At 33.5% G+C, this 20,059-nt stretch overlaps 3 protein-coding genes across 7 annotated transcripts; 1 reads left to right on the top strand and 2 right to left on the bottom strand.

Annotated features, from left to right (window-relative positions):
* Nucleotides 1–8,618: 8,618 nt before the first annotated feature.
* On the bottom strand, nucleotides 8,619–9,140 carry LOC110695457. The gene has a single exon (XM_021872686.1). The coding sequence runs from the start codon at nucleotides 9,138–9,140 to the stop codon at nucleotides 8,619–8,621; it is 522 nt and encodes a 173-aa protein (XP_021728378.1).
* Nucleotides 9,141–10,914: 1,774 nt separating this feature from the next.
* Nucleotides 10,915–14,573, bottom strand: LOC110695529. Of its 5 annotated transcripts, none has more exons than XR_002506097.1 (4): nucleotides 13,925–14,573; nucleotides 12,284–12,460; nucleotides 11,793–11,956; nucleotides 10,915–11,647 (listed from the first exon to the last, which is right to left on the bottom strand). XR_002506097.1 is itself a non-coding variant. In XM_021872753.1 (3 exons), the coding sequence occupies exons 2-3, from the start codon at nucleotides 12,327–12,329 to the stop codon at nucleotides 11,319–11,321; spliced, it is 375 nt and encodes a 124-aa protein (XP_021728445.1). In that variant the 5' UTR covers nucleotides 12,330–12,460; nucleotides 13,925–14,391; the 3' UTR covers nucleotides 10,915–11,318. The 5 variants fall into 5 exon arrangements, 2 of the variants coding, with proteins under 2 accessions (XP_021728445.1, XP_021728446.1); XR_002506096.1 differs by having other exon boundaries at nucleotides 11,787–11,956; nucleotides 12,314–12,460; nucleotides 13,925–14,567; XR_002506095.1 differs by having other exon boundaries at nucleotides 11,787–11,956; nucleotides 13,925–14,566.
* A 3,561-nt stretch (nucleotides 14,574–18,134) lies between these two features.
* On the top strand, nucleotides 18,135–19,718 carry LOC110695456. Its single transcript, XM_021872685.1, has 3 exons — nucleotides 18,135–18,675; nucleotides 18,724–19,299; nucleotides 19,456–19,718. The coding sequence occupies exons 1-3, from the start codon at nucleotides 18,135–18,137 to the stop codon at nucleotides 19,716–19,718; spliced, it is 1,380 nt and encodes a 459-aa protein (XP_021728377.1).
* The last annotated feature ends 341 nt before the right edge of the window (nucleotides 19,719–20,059 follow it).

The following is a 20,059-nucleotide window of genomic DNA, read 5'->3' as shown; positions in this document are numbered from 1 at the left end:
CTTCAATTTACTCTAGAGATTAGAGAGTATGACTAGTATAGAGAAAAAGAAACTAAATCATGATACATACTTGCTCATATGAAAGTGTAGTACACAATCATTCATCATGAAAATTGTATCTTAACATAAAACAAACAATTTCGTGAGTTAGAATATAAACAAAAGACTCCTAAATTCTAAATTAAGGAGTCTTCATTTAAAATTATTTTCCATTGTTGCACACATTGGAATTTCGCAAGGAGGATAACATCTACTTTCTCGAGATTTAAAACAGTGAAAATTTTGAACTTAAAAAAAAGAATTCAAATGTAGCAAGAATAGACGAAAAATTGGAACAACATTTCATTTTTCCCTTACTTGTTCAAATGAATGACCAATATTACTAGAATTAGCAAATTTCTTTGTTAAACTATTAATATTCAAAAAACGGTTTAAACACACTAGTTTAATCGTTTCCAAGATCCTAGTTGTTATCATAATAAGACGAAACACATGATTTCTAAACCCATTTCAAGCAACATGAAAGGGTCTAATTATTTTAAAACAAACAAGTCATCGAAGTCACCTAACATTAGGGGCTACAATATTCGATAATATAAAATAGGGGCTCAAAGCCCGAAGTATAGCCAAACTAATCTACTTCGATGATGTCTTCAAGAATTCCCTAAACTAACTAGTTTTGTGCAAATCTTGAGATCACAGTTTTATAAGTGAATAATAATAATCGTCGGTTATCTTTATCATTGATAAAACCAACTTTAAAACTTACGCATGAAAAAATAAACATGAGTCGCAAGAAAAAATTCAACCTATTATAAAAGTTAAAAATTTCTTTTATAATTCTAATGCATATTTGTTGTTCTAAACACTTCAATTTACATTAAAATTAACAAGTATAGTCTATGTGAGCAAAACAAAAGAGAAATAAAATTCAAGCACAAAATCAAAATTAGAACAAAAAAAATACATATATGCTTGACATGCTCATACAAGATAAATACTTTATCACTCACATGAAATTTGTTGCAATATATTGCTTAAACATGTCAAAACGACAAACAAAAAAATTCATGAAAACAAGTCGAATCAAAAACCAAGAATGAACGGTTCGAAAGTTGAATTTGGGGTTTAACGGTTCGAAATTCGCCCAAATTTAGCCAAGAATGAACGAATTATGGAAAATATGAATAAAGGACGAGATCTACTTCTGTTAGCTTCGAAAAACAAGAAAATTCGAGCTCTTTAGAGAGAGAAAGAAGCGAAAATCGTGAAGGAAGGAGAGAGAAAGAGAAATGAAAAATCACGCGCAACGATTCTCTTTTTGCTGACTTAAATGTCACGCGCAACTGAATTAGTTGTGCGTGACAAACCAGCGCAACTCAGAATGATGCGTGTGCCTGGCCAGCGCGACTTAGTGAGTTGCGCGCGAATACTGGTCACTAAAATGACCGGTATCCAGATTTTGCTCCGTTTTACCATGTTTTTGAATGGTTTTTGCTCGTTATTAGACGTAATGGCGCACAAATTATCAAAATCTTTTTAATTGCTTTGCATATTGTAGTTTGTTTTCTTTTTTGTTAGTTTTTTCGCATCATATTGCATGCACACAGTGGTTTGTGCCTTCCCCAAGCATACGTTTTGAACGTTTTTCGTAAGAGTGCCTTAAGAAGTTTCCTGGTGGTGCTTTACGTAAAAGCACCCATAGACAGGTTTGTCATTTTATTGTACTGACGTTATAAATGTCCGGGTTTTCTTCTTTTCACGTCCGAAGCAAAAATGAAGGCGTTTTCATGTAGCGTAAAAATGAAAATGGCGTATCGTACGGCGCAAAATTGTACGGCGTAGGTGTTGGGTAAAATTTCACTCAGCCCAAGCTTTGCGAGATCTACCTCTCGGGATTAAAAGGTAGAGAATTACTGTAGGCGTTATCTTACGAGTCAACAGGCGCGCCGAACCTTCAGGAACATGCACTTCTTGAATGGGAGCAAATATCGTAGTTAGTGCGCTGACTAACGTACCGGACAGTTAGGGTGTCGAATTCATCCCATGTATAAAGAAGCGACGAGACGATGTCACGCCTATGTAGTCATGTGCCCCAGTTCTAAGACACGTGTACTCATCTTGTGGACAAAATTGATGAGAGAGTTGCTGAATTTCTTCCCTCTCACTGAATTCAGATATATGCCTCCAGTCCTGTGACATGTATTTCTATCTTGTGGACTTCTGGCTCGAATACCGGACCATTTCAGCTCTAATACCGAAAACCCTTTTTCATCTTTTACTTTGTTAAAGTAAGGCCAAAGTTTCAATGACATATCGAGGAACTTAAGACCAACGATGACACGATTGAGAGGAAATCTTCCCCTTTTATCCTTTTAAAACCGATCTCTTCTCATGACTTGATATCACCCAGAACACCTTTACTTGTCTACAATTGCAAAGGATCAATCTAGATTCTTTAGCGCATTGAGACTAGAAAAACTTTTTCTAGCCTTAATAGCTACTTGTTTAAAACACTTAGCGAACCAAGGATCGTTTCGACATCCTTAATATTTCTGAAAGATTCTCTATTCTTAGGGAAATTCACAGAATGAGTCTCGGATTTATTTCCTTGACTACTTTGAACATCGTCTATTCTAGAATCGATCAAAGTGGGGGCTAACTGTAGACACCTACTTTTGGCCTCTTGTCCCGAAAGGAAGTGCGATGATGTTACAAAAATCCGTTCTTCATGTTAGATCAAAGTTGAAAATGTTTATTGACTATGTAAAGAATTATGAAGTAAGTTGAAACCCATATTTGAGACCAAGTTAATTTAGAGCCTTGTTTGATTACTAATTAGTCCTAAAACAAGTTCATACATGTTTAAACTTTGTTAATAACGGACCCAAATACGTCAAATGCAATGATTTAATCCAATGGAAACTACATTGTTGAAAAACTGAGCCAAACAAGTAAACCAACCATCAAATTCCCATGCAAGGACTATACATATCGATATCCCTTTTAAAGAGCTTTCCAACAGTATATTATAAGCCCAATTCCGAGCTAAAACGAAAAAGTTATGATCAAAACACTAAACCGGACCCTAAAACCGACACTCTTGCACTCCAACGGCCATAACTTTTGATCCATAAAATATTTTAAACTAACTCTAACGGAATTAGAAATTAGACATTAAGTAATTTCCAATGATATCTGACACGCCTTAATCCGACTCCGCAATAAAAAAATTATGGCAGTTTTAAAAACGCGTTTTCGTATAAGGCAAACCACAAACCAGCGCAACTCAAGCAGTTGCGCGACCTTGCGCGCGGCACCTAGCGCGACTCAGAGAGTTGCGTGCCCCACCTGACGACGCGGCTTTAAAACCATAAACCTAGATCCCTACGCCTATAAATAGGGGTCTTCGTACAGCATTACGAGGACCGAAAAATTCAGAATTAAAACCCTAGTAATCTCAAAACCCTAATCTCTCAACTTCTCTCTCTATCATACTACTTTTTCTTCTCTCGTCCTAAATACTTTCAAACCCTAATTGATTCCATTGAAGTCCTTAAAAGTACGAAGAAGAAATAAAGTCCATAAACACATTAAAACGGAGAACATAAAAGAAGAACGGTTAGTATCCTGAGCACTTAGATAAATCACTTTTCTTTTATTGTTTAAATAACTTTAATTGATTAATTAGTGTAGTTTGATCACTTTAAACATACTATTAATTAATTAATTCACATAGTACTCTGTCGTTAATCAAGACTAGAATTTGAATAATTATTTGTTGTTTTATCACTTAAGACAAGGCGAATCTTGTTTATTTATTGTTCTTTCACGAATATTATTAAATAAGAATAACGACTTTTGCAATGTAATTCTTATGTGATTAATGCTTGTAAATAAAATCAACTAACATAGTTTTAGGTATCACGTTTCATATATTGTTTGGTAATGAAATTGTGAAAAAGGAAGAGCTAGTAGAGGTCGTACTAGGGCTAGAATAACGATTCCTCCCTAAAAGGAACGTTATTTTAGTACCCTCGCTCCCGAACTCATTTCTGTTTTATGTAGACCAATTTGGGCATGGGTAAACTTATGATTCATGCTAATATTCCATGAACTCCACATAGAAGAAAGGCATGAACGAGGTTTATGAGTTTTCCTAAATATCATTGGCGACTCTTACTTGTTTCTTACAAAAAGGCGTGATGAGAGTATCATTTCTAATTCAAGGTCTCCCAAATAGTCAGAAATTCAAATCCAACTACACCCTAACAAGTGTAAAGTCCTAGGCTTCAAAGTGGCCAAGAGGATTTAAGGAGAGTAACCCTTACGATGGGATCACCCTCCTTACAGTGTGTCGCCAAACACCAGGCCTGTCGCCAGGCGACAGACATGTCGTACGACACTGTAATAAGTTTTCCACGCGTTTTCTTACTTTGATAAATTTTAAGCGTTCGAGAGGGTAAAACTGTAATTTCCTTAAGACACTTCTTTTATTCTAATAAAACTCTTAAAAGTCAATTCATCCACTCTAATAAAATTAGGATTCAGAATAACCTTCTAGAAGATTCTAAAAGACTATAATCAATCCTAATCGCATTAGGAATGATAAATAAATAATAGGCCCTCCTCTCAATCATTGGGCTGCATATAAAGATTAAACCGGGCCCAGTTTAGTAGTTTGGCCATAACTTCTTCATTATTCATCGGAATTGAGCTTATAATATATCATTGGAAAGCTCTTTTTGAACCTGACCTAACTACACTATTATTAGACCCTTGCCATGGACCAGACCAAACTGGATTGGCTGTTTTCACAGAATTGGTTTTCAAAAATAGAGAGAAAGAAAAGAAATAAAAACTAACCGCAACACTAGACTTTCCACAATTTCACTTCATTCGATTATGGTTCGACGTGAAAAGGTACTCATCACTGGTTTTAGTTTTGGGGAGACACAAATGGGTGTCTACAGTATGAAAGAGATTGTGCTCACAACAAGTTTCATAAACAAAATCAATGAATCCTAAAAAATCATTAAGCTAAAATGAATAATAAGTCACATACCAAGGATGTAAACACATTCAAACCACAATTGAAGCAAAGATTCACAAATCAATTAAGAACAAGGAGTGAGGAACAACAACATACAAATAGGATAAGAAACATTCATGAGCCCTATGACCACATTAAAGAAGGTGAAGACTAACAATCATCATGAATGCAAAATAAGTTCACCAACAATCATCCTTATGGCATCACAGATTCATAAGTTCACTAGTAATCATCATGATGGAAAATATGGGGTTATATAATAGTGAAATTTTAATCACCATTAAAGAGTACATTATAACACTCAAATTCTACTCCACAAAACAATGTGTGAAATTTAACATGAAATTAAAAAAAAAATAGAGAATTCATACCTTGAGTGAAGTTCTAATTCAAATGAAAAGGAGTACTAAGAAAAATTTCAAGAAATTAACCCCAAACTTGCAAGGTTCAAAAACCCTAATCAACAATACCCAAATTCTCAACTTTGAAGAGAGAACACAATTTCAAAGCATAAAAGTGAGAATTTGAAGTAATTATCAACCTTAGAAAACTGAAAAATAATGACTATATGATGAAATATAGCAACTAGAATAGACAAAATGCTTGAACACTACTAAGAAAATTTGAAGCAAAATAAAATTGGTGAGAGAAAGAGAGTGAAGGAAGTGAGCTTAAGGGGAACGCAGCAAGGTCGTGCACCCGCACCAACTAGGGATAGTAATGGATTTGTATCAGATCCGGATCCGTGGAACCATATCCGTTTTCATGGATATGGATGTTTAAATTTTGGACCCGACGGATCCGGGTAAGATATGGATCCTAACTAAAAAGCGGATTTGGATACGGGTCTAACCGAAATACCCGTATCCGGATCCGTTTATCTGTTTTTTTAACAATTTTATTTTTAAAGCCCAGCCCACATTACAACTAAGACATTAAGTCTGACTACAATAAATCCTCAAACAACCCTAAAACAGTTAAAACAATACCACCCACTAAAAATCCAACTGCTCCAAGTCATAGTGATTTCTAGTATCCTTAAAGTGGGCTCTTTCATTTGTTTGCTGCTCACAACTCACAAGTTCGCAAGCTGCTACATGTTTTTTTTGTCTTTTTATTTGTCATTTTTATCTGAACCTTAATCTTAGTGTTTGTTAGTTGAGAAATGGAGTATAATAGTATATTAATCTTAGTGTTTGTTACTTGAAAAGTAGATTTATTGTTTAAAATAGGTAAAATATGCAAGATCCGTTTAAGATTCATTTTGGACCCAGATTCGTAGGGTCCAGTAGATATGAATATGGATCTCTCAAATTTAGACCCGACTGATTCAGATCGGATCTAGTCCAGGGTTTGAAAATAGATCAGGATATTAATCCAGTCGGATCCGGTCTAGATCTGACTCGTTGCCATCCCTAACGCCATCCCCTTGCGCACCCGCACCAGTCGCGCACACTAGTGCCTTTCTGGGTTGCCTTATGCTCGATTACTTTTTGATGCGCACATCGGTGCACACAATACCCATGATGATGATGAACACGAAGTTAGGCAATTTCAAAGCCCATTTTTAGTGGGTTCAACATCTACAAATCATGTGCCCACCAACCTTAATCCACCAAAGTTCAATTCTTCTCAAACCTTCCAATAAGCACAAGGATACTTCAATTTTAAAAATTTACTACCAAGATTGTTGGGAGACTGATATGTCGTGTTTTGTGTATATTATTTGGCTTATTTTTAGTTAGTTTTGTTAGTTTAGTTGAGTATTTGAGTCCGTTTTGGTGTAATTTGGTTTAGTTTCGATGATTCGATGCTTTTATGGGTAGTTTTGTTGTTTTTGATGTATTTCAGGATTAACGGAGCTAATTTGGAGATTTTACGAAGTCACAAAGCTATGCCGAGGCCCACGAATATTAAATCATGTGTTCGAGACGAACTTGAGTGAAAATGAAGCAAAACGTTGATGAAATACTTGACAAATATGACATATGTTCACTATTATGCTCATACATTTTGGTATAAAAATGATAATGGAGTGATTCAAATTGCATTGGAAAGTATACTTGAAGACCTTTCCAACGATATATTACACGCCTTAAACGGAGCTCTGGATAAAAAGTTATGACTTATTTAAGATGAGTGATACCCGCAACAGAGCAGGCACGTCCGTGCCCATCATCAGGCACGTCCTTGCCTGGAAGACAGACTCAGCGGCGTTTTTATTTTTAGAGAGGCACGTCCGTGCCTCACACTAAGCACGTCCGTGCCTCCTGGGATTCTTGTGCACCAAGGCTTAGCCGATTTTCTTATCTTTTTAGGCTTTTATAAATACTTTTTAGCCTTGTTTTTTTTAGGATTATTAATTAAGCCTTATTTATTTATTTTTATTATTCTCTCCTTAAGAGCTAGTTCTCCATTATTATTTTTTTCTAAGTTTTTGTAATTCAGGATTCAAGCTTTCTACTTTCAATTTTATTCAAGATTTGGTATTTATTTTTTCATCCTTTGTTATTTAATTATGTTTTCATTATTTATTATTGTTTTTGTTTCTTTAATCATGTGTGAGTAGCTTCTTTAATTCAAGATCTAGTGTAGCCCTATTATTATTGATGCATGAATTAAATCTTTAAATTCTTTAACAACTTTAACAATTAAATTGCTAAATTGATTGTGATTATGCCAATGCTAGGTTAGACGTAACTATAGTATTGCGATTATTCCATTGTTTTTATCACAACGAGAGTTGGGTTTAAACGGATTTGAATAAATTAATTTAGGGTTTGATTCATAACACGAGAGTAGTTGTGTTTGATAATTGGGAAGTTAGAGTAACGTGTTTAATGTCTTTAATATGCATGATACCATGAGAATAGGATTGATTGTATGTTAGGGAAGCCATTGATACTCGAGAGAGATCCTTGGTAATTATTAGGGTTTACTTTTCCCTGTTCGATTGAAATCGTATGTTAAGGGTAGAATTACAATTGCATCGATAATAGTTGTGGTGAAGCTAGATCTTGGATGTTTTTAATTGCTTGATTTAATCATCTTAATTAGTTTATTTTCGAATTTTTCCTAAATTTTAGATCCTTAGTTATTGATTATAATTGATTCTTGCTTAGTAGAAATTCGAGTCTATTTAATTACTTTTGAACCTTAGTCTCTTGGGATCCGACCCTTACTTGCCAGTCTACATTAGTATTGGTCTGTTAGGTTATTTTTGATAGGTACGCGACACGCCTACCAGAGACCAACCTTCATCATCTCAAAACTACCTAAAATCACAATAAACAAAGAAAAGAGGTTAGTTAATAAGCATCAAAAAGAAAGATAAAATCAAAATGGAAAATGGAAAGAAAGTTAGAAAGTTGGGTTGCCTCCCGAGAACGCTTGTTTAATGTCATTAGCTTGACGTTCTCCACACCTTTTCAAGGGGGGTCAAAGAGAATGATTCTATGAACAAGGCCAACAAAAAAACCATTATATTACTTCTTCGGCTATTCACTTTGAAATGAGATGATGAATCCATTGAAGAAATTTCCATAACTCCATTAAGAAAGACTTTTTACACTATGAAAGGACTACTCCATCTAGACATGAGCTTTCCGGGGAACAACATAATCTTGGAATTGTAGAGGAGGACCTTGTCAACCACACAAAACCCCTTTTTCTCGATAAGCTTGTCATGAGCTTCTTTAGAACGCGCTTTGTAGGTGCTAGCACACTCATATGCATGAAGACGAAGCTCCTCTAACTCAGTAAGATCTAACCATCGTTGCTCTCCTACACTCGCCAAGTCAAAGTTGATTTTCTTAATTTCCCAAATAGCACAATGTTCAAGTTCCACCGTAAGATGGCAATATTTTCCATAAACAAGACAATATGGGGTAGTTCCAATAGCACTCTTAAATGTCATTCGATATGCCCACAAGGCATCATCAAGTTTGTCCGCCCAATCCTTTCTATTTCTAGCAACCGTCTTCTCAAGAATCAACTTGATTTGACGATTTGACACCTCAACTTGACCAGTTGTTTGAGGGTAATAAGGGAGACAAAAACGTTGATGAAATACATGCTTCTTCAACATATTCCTAAAAACATTATGCACAAAATATGAGCCATTGTCACTAATCACCGCCTGGGGAACACCAAACCTTGGGAAAATGATCTTCTTAAACAATTTCATCATCACCTTGGGATATATTGGTTCCCATAGGAAGAAGGAAACAGTCCCATAAATCAATTCCCCAAACATCAAATACTTCCAACTCAAGGATTAGTTGTTTAGGCATTTCATTGCTCGTTGAGATATTCCCGGTGCGTTGACATCGATCACATGTCTCAACAAAACCCCATGTGTCCTTAAAGAGATGAGGCCACCAAAAACCACTTTGAAGAATCTTAGTGGCGGTTTTAAAAACACCCATATTACAACCACTAGGATTTGAATGGCACATTTTCAACACACTTGGCACCTCCTCATTGGGAACACAACGTCTAAGCAAGCCATCGATTCCTCTTTTGTACAAGATGGGATCATCTCATAAATAATTCCTAGCCTCTCTCTTGAGCTTCTTCTTTTGGTTTTTGGAAAATGAAGGCGGAAACTCCTCGCATGCAAGATATTTACACTACAACAATTCACCACTTGTGCCACGAATTATGCCACGGGAATTCTAAATTCGTGGCATAATTTGATCTTGGCACGGGAAAAATTAAATTCAATAATAAACTTGATATGACAATAAATATTATGCCACGGGAAAAATGATGTTCATGGCTAATTGAAACTAGTGCCACGACTATATGTTTTTCCTATGGAAAATAAACATTTATGCCACACGTATTTATATTCCTGTGGCAAGAAGACAGTGATGCCACGACAATATTATTCTCGTGGCAAACAAACACTTGTGTCACGGGTATTTTATTCAATGTGACAATCATTATGACACTTGTGCCACATCAAAATTTATTTATGTGGCAAACATATGTTAATATAAACCGACCATATTTCTTTTAAAGAAAATAAACTTAGTCTAATGATAGGAAACTTACGACAAAATTTCTTTTATTATGGTTAAATTTACAATTAGTTTCAAAAATGAAATACAAATTAATATGTAAAACAAAAAAATTACAAATTCTTTCAAATAAAATTGTTGGTTATGCACTATTATAAATTTGTAACCATATGACATTTACCCAAATAATATTCAAATAAATTTGTTTAAAAAATGTTGTATCTTATAATTATTGATTATTTAAAAAAAACAATGTAGTGTAAAATTGCCAAAAAATATTTTGTTTTGCATTTTATTATTATTATTAATTTTTGTTTTTTTTTAATTTGAACATTTTAGAACATTAGCTTAGTCTTGTCAAATTGATGAATATATTTGATATTAAACGTCATATGTTACAATAATTCTGAACAAGTAGAGCAGTACCAATGCAAAATACGCTAGTACACTTGCTACGGTTTTATTCAAGCCTTTTGCTCTGGTTTTGAACCGCAAAACTAGGAGTAACACATAGGAATTTGCTACAATTAAAAATCATAGCATTTTTTACCTGATTGCTACGGTTTTATAAAAAAAACATAGCCTTTTCTTATTATATGATGCGATTTTAATGTGCAAATAGTAACCCAAAAGAATTTTATTTTTTTGTTAGCATTTTTAAAGCTTAATTAATGTTGAGATTATATCTTCCTTGGGTCCCATTTTCTTCAATGTATTCTCAATCCAGAACCTCTTACATGTACATGAAGAATTAAAGTAATGAGAATCCAGGTCAGATTTATATCAAGTCAATAAAACATGGTCCATTCCTTTTTCTTTTTTTTTCTTTTTTTTCCTTTTTTTTTATAAAACCCATAAAGGGGAGCTAATTAGATATATCAAGAAGAGCTACATCAAGAATACGAGAGGGAATTACATCAAACCACATTCATTGACCCACTTCCCTATGATGAAACCGGGTCAATTCACGAGCAACCCTATTGCCACCTCGTTTCACAAAAGACCACTAAACAATAACAAAGTTAGTGCAAAATAACAAAACATCCCCTAAAATTAAAGAAAATTCACTATAGCCAATCTCTTCGCTCTTCAAAGCTTGGAAGACCTGCAAACAATCACCCTCAACTAAATTTTGGGCACCCATATTCGCAGCCAGCTACAGCCCCCATCACACGGCTTTTGCTTCAGCCACCCTCACGTCCCACTTCTCACTGCCCTGCTAGACCCCTGTAGCCATAACTTCACCAAAACCATCCCTGATCACTACCCCAAACCACACCCAAAGTCACTACAAAGGCAGCATCAACATTAACCTTTAAGAGTCCTGCATATGTTGTCCAATCGACAGCAGCCTTCCCTGAACTAACAGCAGCAGCACAGCAAAAACCAGGCTTGGAATTTCCAGTCTTTATAGCATAGCTCAGCACTTCCCCATAGTCCCTACACTCCCCCTCCATGATCTGAGAATTCCTAGCACCATAAATAGCCCAGCAAATGGCTATAAAGTTTGCTACATCACACTCATCCATATTCAAAAAACAGGATTCCTTAATCCGTCTTCCCTTCTCACCTAATACAATCAATCAAAATAACAAAATCAGAAACAAAGAATTGAAAAAATCGATTCCAAAACACAAAAGGGGTAAATTACGAAGAAGATTCAGGATACAAGTAGCCCTAATGATGATCTACGTGCACATAGGAGTAACCTTAACTTCGCCACCATAGTAGCTATCTTGAGTGAGTTCTCTCCTGAAAACTTTATTTAGTTCAGGGTAAATGACACCATCAGCACCGAACTTCCGGTTCTTGCTCATCTGAGTAGCCATTATAGCAGAAACCAACTTGTTTTCTTAAAAGACCTAACAATATAGCACTCCTGAAATGAACCAACCATGAAATTCAGAACTGAATTTCAGAACTAATTTCAGATCACAATCTCTCAACTGATTTCAGAACACCGTCTCAGAACTAAATTAGAAATAATTATCAGGACTTATTTCAGAGCTGAATTTCAAAACTGATTTCAGAACTGAAATTTAGTACTGATTTCACAACTAAAAAACAGAACTGATATCTTGAAATGAATTTCAGAACTATAATTCAGATCTGATTTCAGAGCGGACAATCAGAACTGATGTTTAGAATTGATAAGCTACAGAATTTTGAAACATATAGAACTGCATCTTAGGCTGAATTAAAATACCAATGTTCCAGCTTATTGCCTCATAATAACCTGATGAATTCATCATATTTCTCCTTCTTCGGGAACAATTTCTTCACTGCCTTCAGGTAAGCTAGGGCATTGTTGGTCATTTATCTCTATGGTGTAGGTGCACCAGCCTCGCCACCTCTAACCATTTGAGGCTGCCCCATGATTCAACTGCCAAAATTCAGCTTTTAATTTATGATTTACAATAGAACTGCAACAGAACTAAGATTTTGGTATGGTTTTTCTATTTGCAGGTATAAATTTGTAGGATAATTAAGCAATAAAGAAACACTAGCCATAACAATTCACTTGATTAATAATTCAATTAACTTTATGAACATCATCATCTCTCAGCTTTTAATTTATGATTCGAATCAAGTACAACAAGCACACAATAGTGCGACAACAAGTGGTCAGCAGCAATTTTAGCACAAAAACAGGAAGGGATGAAATAGCAGGGTAGCAACAGAGGGAAATATTAGGGAAGCAACAACATAACGACTGCATTCTACTATCAAATAAATTGAGTATTAGGGGGCAAAGAATGGAACAGGGTATTAAGCTAGTTCCAGACAGCAGAATGCAACTCAAGGTAAGGCGAGCCATAGAAATGGTCTAGAGTCCATTCATTCATAGCATAGTGACATACATCTGAGACAGATCAAATAAAAAAGTTTGGTACATTTCACCCTAACTGACAGGGGGATACTCATTATCCAAAACATTCAAATGTAGCATGTAGAGTAGACTCAATACCATTCCCACAGTCACACACACCGTGTCAGAGAGAAAATGCATGTAATGTAGCCTTTCTCAAACTGCTTAGAAGCCCTTACAGGCCCTCCAAAGTGTCTAAGCTAATTTCTATTATGTGTCCATTTTTCCATTTATCATCCACAAGAAGGGAAAAATAAAACCTTTTACAAAAGTACAGATATTATATGTCTAGTATAAACAATACTAATACTACAGAAATGCATATTTTTTCCAAGGAAATGCATATCCTGTTAACTTCACTAATTCAACACAATTTCCAATTACCACATCGTGGTTCAATCAATGTATAGGTCTCTTATATCATAAGCTGCTGCACAACTCTCACTAGAACTTTTATTGATGGTTGAAATACTAAGAAGAAATTAGAGGGTATATGACGTTCCAAGCAATTAGACAGAATCAGTAGATATCATAATTAATATATAGCTCCAGAAGAAAAAAAAAATTAATATTTTTTTAAAATCAAATATTAAACCCAAATCAGATCCGAACTCAAATCTCACAAAAAAAATGCAAAATATATTGAACACCAACTAAATCAAATAACTATCAATAAATAGCTCAACATTCATCATAGTCCATTGAAACCCATTGAAACCCGAAATGTTGATTTGAAACCCATTGAATTCGAGTTCGAGTTACATTATGAAATCAGCTAATTGACGGATGATGGTGGATTGAAAACAAATTTCACAACCCATTGAAACCCGAAATGATATTTGATATCACACACATATATATATATATATATTAATTTTTTTTTTTTTAAAAAAAACCCAATAAATAACGTTAATTGATTTACATAAACATAATTTCAGAGAGAAATTAAATTTCAGATATAGGAGAGAAGGAACTTACCTGAGAATTTGAGATTTCCCACTTGAGTCTAGAAGAGAGTAGTTGGGTTAAAAGCTTGAAATTGGTAGAGAATAGAGGATGGAGTAAAGAACTGGCTTTCCCAAAAAAAAAAAAAAAAATTTAAAAAAATGGAGTGAAGGATGAAGAACGCAGGTTGAGGAATTGAAGCTGTTAGTGTTTGTTTTACACCCTTTTCCTTAATGTTTTTTGTTTTTAATTTTGTTTTTGATTTTTTAAAATTTTTTTTATTATAGATTAGTTATATTGAGTGTTGTTTTGGAGGGAGTTTTACCGCCTAATGTTGATGAGTTTTACTTTAGGGGTAGAATTTCACACAAAATTTTCAACCAAGATAAACTCTTTACTGATTATGGAGGTAAATTTCCCTCCTACATTTTACTTGTAGCTTTGTAAAATTAATTTTATTTTTAGTTTTTATTGATTTTAACTTTATTTACAAAATTATAATTTTATATTCGAATTGGTCACTGAATAGATATACGTTAGTATGATATGAGACAACGATCCTAACATGGAGAATTTGCTTACGAATGTTTTTATTTGATTCAATTATTAGGTATATAGTAGATCTAAATCTTTTTTTAGATGTCGTATAACTTTTATTTATGAACGATTTTATATACTCCCTCCGTGTTTTTTTTAAGTGACACACTTTCATTAAACAATTGTTTTTTTTTAAGTGACACACTTCCTCTTTTAGAAATTCCTTACATTTTAATAATATATTTTCACCCCACTATCTCTTACTTTATCATTTCTCATTCCTTTCATGGTCCGCATTTCTTCTCACAGTCTTTTACTTTATCATTTTTCACTCCTCCAACTTACCCCACTAACATCTTATTTTATTAAATTCAATAAAATCTCCTAAAACTACGTGTCGGTCAAACTGTGTCACTTAAAAAAAAACACGGAGGGAGTATAAAAAAAAAAAAGATAGTGTACAACAAACATAGCATTCGATACATATGAATATATCTAAATGTTTTATTTTATAAATATAAGTATAATCTGAAATAATTTAGTGCTCCGTAATAGATATGAGCATAGTTTCAAAATTACATTACAATGATTATACAAGTACCTATATATATAAATTAAGCTAGACGGGAGACTATACTATTATATGAAATAATTAGAATGGGGTTGTTAAAACATGGATTAACAATAACCTAATATTTCTCTAACAATATTGTTAATCAATTTTATGAAAATAGTATTGGATCGAGGAACTCTATTAGTAAAGTTAAATTACTCTTTAACTCTTTCTTAGACTAAGGGCTTGTTCACATTTACTGAACTGAAGCGAGCTTAATTGAACTGGACTAAACTGAACTGATTAGAGTTGAATTGAACTGATTGGAGCTAAACTTAACTTAACTAAACTAAACTGAGCTGAAATGAATTTTTTTTCAAGAATGAAGGAAATTTGGAGATGAACTGAACTAAACTGATTAGAGCTGAACTGAATTGAACTAAACTGATTGGAGCTGAAATGAATTGAACTAAACTGGTTGGAGCTGAGATGATATTCACACAATTAGATTATTAAATGTAAGAAAACATAATTAATTGTGTACTTATTGTCGGAAGTTAACACAATTAATATTTTATCAATAATTCAATTTCAGTTATTACTTTTATATTTCGAGGATACTTATTATGGGGTTATTTATTCAAGGGTTATCAGTTAGGGGTTAGTTATTCATGGGTTACTCGGTTGGTTATAAGTTACTTAATTGTAGTAACCCTTAACCGACCAAGTAACCCCTTAAATAAGTAACTCTTGAATAAGTAATTTCGTTTTTTTTTATTATTATTAATAAGCACCTTTATAATATATATGCAGTTTTTACTTTTTTTTTTCTAGAGGAACAATATATACTATATTCTATAATATATATATATATTTATATATATATATATTTATATACACCACCTTTGATTTTTAATTAGTTGTAACTTTGAGGCATTATTAGTGAGATATAAATTATTCCGAAGTTGCAATTAATAAAAATCGAAGGTAGTATAATTAATGTAATATATAGTTATTACATTATGAATAATCATACATGTGTAATAAAAAAAACTAGAATTAACCACTTCAAATTAAATAAAAAAAAAAACAAAGACAAATCAACAAAACACAAAAAAAGATTAAAAAGGATATAAGGTCATTATGTTATATTGATACTTATATAAAGTATCACTTAATCTTAATTAACAAATAATGTTAGTTCACCCTATTCAAAAAAAAAAAAAAAAAAAAAAGAAAAAAGTTAGTTCACCGATTAGGTAGCTAATTACCCCAAACAAAAAAATCTCACAAACACTAATCTCCTCACAAATCCCAAAATTTTTTTTTTGAATAAAGCTCCTAAAGGGGACTAAATCTCATTAATAGGAAAATTAGAAACCAAGAGAGACAATACAACCAAGGAAATCCGAAACAAAAGTACGACTACCTACTATCCCAAAATTGATTAGGCGCTTAATTTTTTTTTCATTAGCCGCCACTTATTAACAAATTTAGCAAAACCACAAAGTTCTCCTCAAAAATCAAAAACCTTCCTATTAAAAAAAATTCAGAAACCTTGTTTGCTGATAAACGAGAACCGTTCGTTCGAAGGACCCTAATTGAAAGATTCGACTAACGCTCAGAAGATCAATACATCTATTTACTGCTCGCTTTTCTCATATGTTGTGTTTTAATGTGTGAATCGATGGAAATTTTAATTTATTTTTTCTAATACATATGTGGTAGCAATTGAATTACGTTGGATTGTAGTTTCTATGCTTGAACAGATTTGTTTTCGAATTTTGATTTTATTTTTCTATTTTTGCTTCAATTTGGTGTGGCTCAAGATTTTTGCTCTTTAATTTTCATAATTTCTGATTTTTGTTCTCGAATTTTGATTTTATTTTTCGGTTTTTTGCTTCAATTTGGTGTGACTCAATCCTCCAGTATACTTCAGGCTTACAGTCCATAACTGAGTTGTAGTGGTATCAATCTCTCAATGTAATGCATATAAATAAATATATGATGTGATTCATGCATGCAAATTATTTAGAAGACTACTACTCCGTACTTCTTAGATGAAGTAGCTTTTAATTAATAAACTAATAGGGTTGTTGTAGACTTTGATTAATGATTTTCCCATAATTAATAACTATATACATGATGGTGGTTAAGATCTAAAAATGAGATTTAGTCCTGGTGGTTCTTGGACTGCCACACAAAAACAAGCTTATCATAATAATTTATTAAATTATTATCATATGCATTTTGATTTGAATTTTAGCACAAAAAAAAAATGAACTTTGAATCTTACAAAACTAATCATACATATTTGATGATTGTTAAAAATCTTCTTCCACCATTGCAATTTCACTGAAAATGTCCATAAAGTTGAATGGTTAAATGCTGAGTTTGTGCAAGTAGTATAAAAAAATATATTCTTAATAACTAACAAGTTTGAAGTTTATAATACTTCGGCCCTATTCTTTTGAGTTTCTGGGTAGAGTAGAATAGAGCAAAACAACTCAAAAGAACGGAACTAAAGGAGATAGAGAGAATTTATTAAGAATAAGGCATATTTCCTCCTTTTTTTTGTTAATAAACTCAATCCTCCAATATATTGAGGTATACAGAAACCTGACAAATTCTGTTGGAAATGTGGCATTCTAGTCATTGTGAATTATGTATGACTACTGATAATTATTATTATTATTTTTAATTAATATTACTTTTTAATTTTTTTAATAATTAGCTCTCTTTGCATTTATAGCTTTTATTTTCACATGGATAATCTGGATGTTCAAAAGAGGTTAGAGTGGATGAGGTGTGCTATAGGACAGACAATCTCTATATAAATGGAGTTAATTCCTTTCTTCAATTTGCTTTTGGTGACTTAGAAACAAATAGTGATTTAGGAGAAGAGGAAAAGAAGGTACCTTGCCCTTGTAATCGATGCAACAATGGTCCACATAAAACAAAGGACGAAATTTACATCGACTTGATAGTGAATGGAATCGAGCAAGGTTATGTTCGTGTGATCTATCATGGAGAATTCAAACCCCCACAAAAGAAAAGTAGAAATGATTTGGGAGATAATGCTCATGATGATATATTTAGAATGATCCGTGACAGGTTTAGTCCAGAGTCTCTAATAATGATGACATAGATGACATGTTAGATGAGGAGCAACAACCTAATGAGTTTGATCAACCTAGATATAAAAAGGATACAAAAGAGGAAAAAATGTTTGAAAATTTGATGAGAGATGCTCAACAAACTTTATACCCCGGGTGTAATGAATTCTCTAAATTGTCATTCATTTTGAAGTTATTCCAAATCAAATGTATGGATGGCATGACTAATAAATCTTTTACTAGTATGCTTCATATGTTCAAAAATGCTTTGCCTAAAGGTGCTGATTTGCCATCAAATTATTATGAAGCACGTAAGATTATTACTAATCTTGGTTTCGATTATGAAAAAATAGAAGCATGTGAAAATGATTGTATGCTATTTTGGAAAGAGAATGCTAACCTTGAAAAGTGTTCCATATGCGATACTAAGCGTGATAAAGCTTCTCCTAAAGTGTTACACTATTTTCCACTAACTTCGAGGTTGCAAAGGCTATTCATGTCGTCCAAAACAGCAAATGAGATGAGGTGGCACTCTGATAAACGAGAAGATGAAGGAGTACTTAAACACCTAGCAGATAGTGAAGCTTGAAAGCATTTAGATAAAGAATATCCTAGTTTTTCTGCAGAGACTCGTAACGTTAGGTTGGGTTTAGCAAGTGATGGATTCAATCCATTTGGCGGGCTTAGAAGTGACTATAGTATATGGCCAGTACTGGTTGTTGTATACAATCTCCCTCCATGGATGTGTATGAAACAACCTTACACAATACTATCTTTGTTAATTCCAGGGAAAAGTGGACCGGGAAATAACATTGATGTGTATTTGCAACCATTAATCGAGGAGTTAAAAGAATTGTGGGAAACTAGAGCTCAGACTTATGATGCTTCAAGGAATGAGTACTTTCAAATGCGTGCTTCATTGTTATGGACCATAAATGATTTTCCTGCGTATGCAAACTTATGTGGGTGGTCTACCAAAGGAAATAAAGCATGTCCTCATTATATGAAAGAAACTAGCTCTGCTTGGCTACCAAATCAGGGGAAATGTTGTTACATGGACAATCGTCAATTTCTACCTACCGATCATAAATGGAGAGATAATAAATCCTTTAACGGGAAAGTAGAAAAAAGAGGTCCTCCTAGGAAATTATCTTCCAATGAGATTTTAGAACAACTAAAGGACCTTGAAGGCATGAAATTTGGTAAAACAATGAAATTGCTAAAGAGGGATGATAATTGGAAGAAGAAAAGCATTTTTTTTTGAATTTCCGTATTGGAGTAACCTCTTACTTCGTCACAATCTTGATGTCATGCATATTGAAAAAATGTGCTTGATAATATTCTTGTTACATTGCTAGATATTGATGGGAAGTCAAAAGACAATCTAAAGGCTAGACATGATTTAAAGCATTTGAAGGTTATGAAACATCTTGCTCCTACATTAAGAGATGGAAAGTGGCATATTCCTCCGGCACTATACACCTTGTCTAAGGCACAAAAGGAAAAAGTTTGTAAGTTTTTAGAGAATTTAAAGGTTCCAGATGGATATTCTTCTAACATTTCTAAATGCATAAACCTCGATAAGCGTAAAATTTACGGAAATTTCACCAAATGCCACTGAGCAATTTAAAAATTCACCAAATGCCATCCGACTTTTCAAAATTCACCAAATGCCACCCAATTTTTAAAACATTTACCCAGTGCCATTAATGACCAACGGCGTTAACTCCGTTTGTAATTAGGTGTTAATCATGACACGTGTCATGACATAATTAGACCATTTATCTTAATTCATAAAAATAAAAAAAAACAAAAAAAGTTAAAAAAAATTAAAAAAATATTAAAAAAAACAATTTTTTTTTTTAAAAAACCCCAAAATTTTCCCAGCCACCCCGACCACCGCCAAACCCTAACCCCTCCCCTCATCTCGCCGGAAAACGGCCGGTCACCACTGGAACCACC

This window comes from Chenopodium quinoa, unplaced genomic scaffold (assembly GCF_001683475.1).
Source record: "Chenopodium quinoa cultivar QQ74 unplaced genomic scaffold, ASM168347v1, whole genome shotgun sequence".
Lineage (NCBI taxonomy): Eukaryota > Viridiplantae > Streptophyta > Magnoliopsida > Caryophyllales > Amaranthaceae > Chenopodium > Chenopodium quinoa.
Note: the sequence above shows the minus strand (reverse complement) of the source record. Positions and strands in the feature narration are given on the sequence as shown.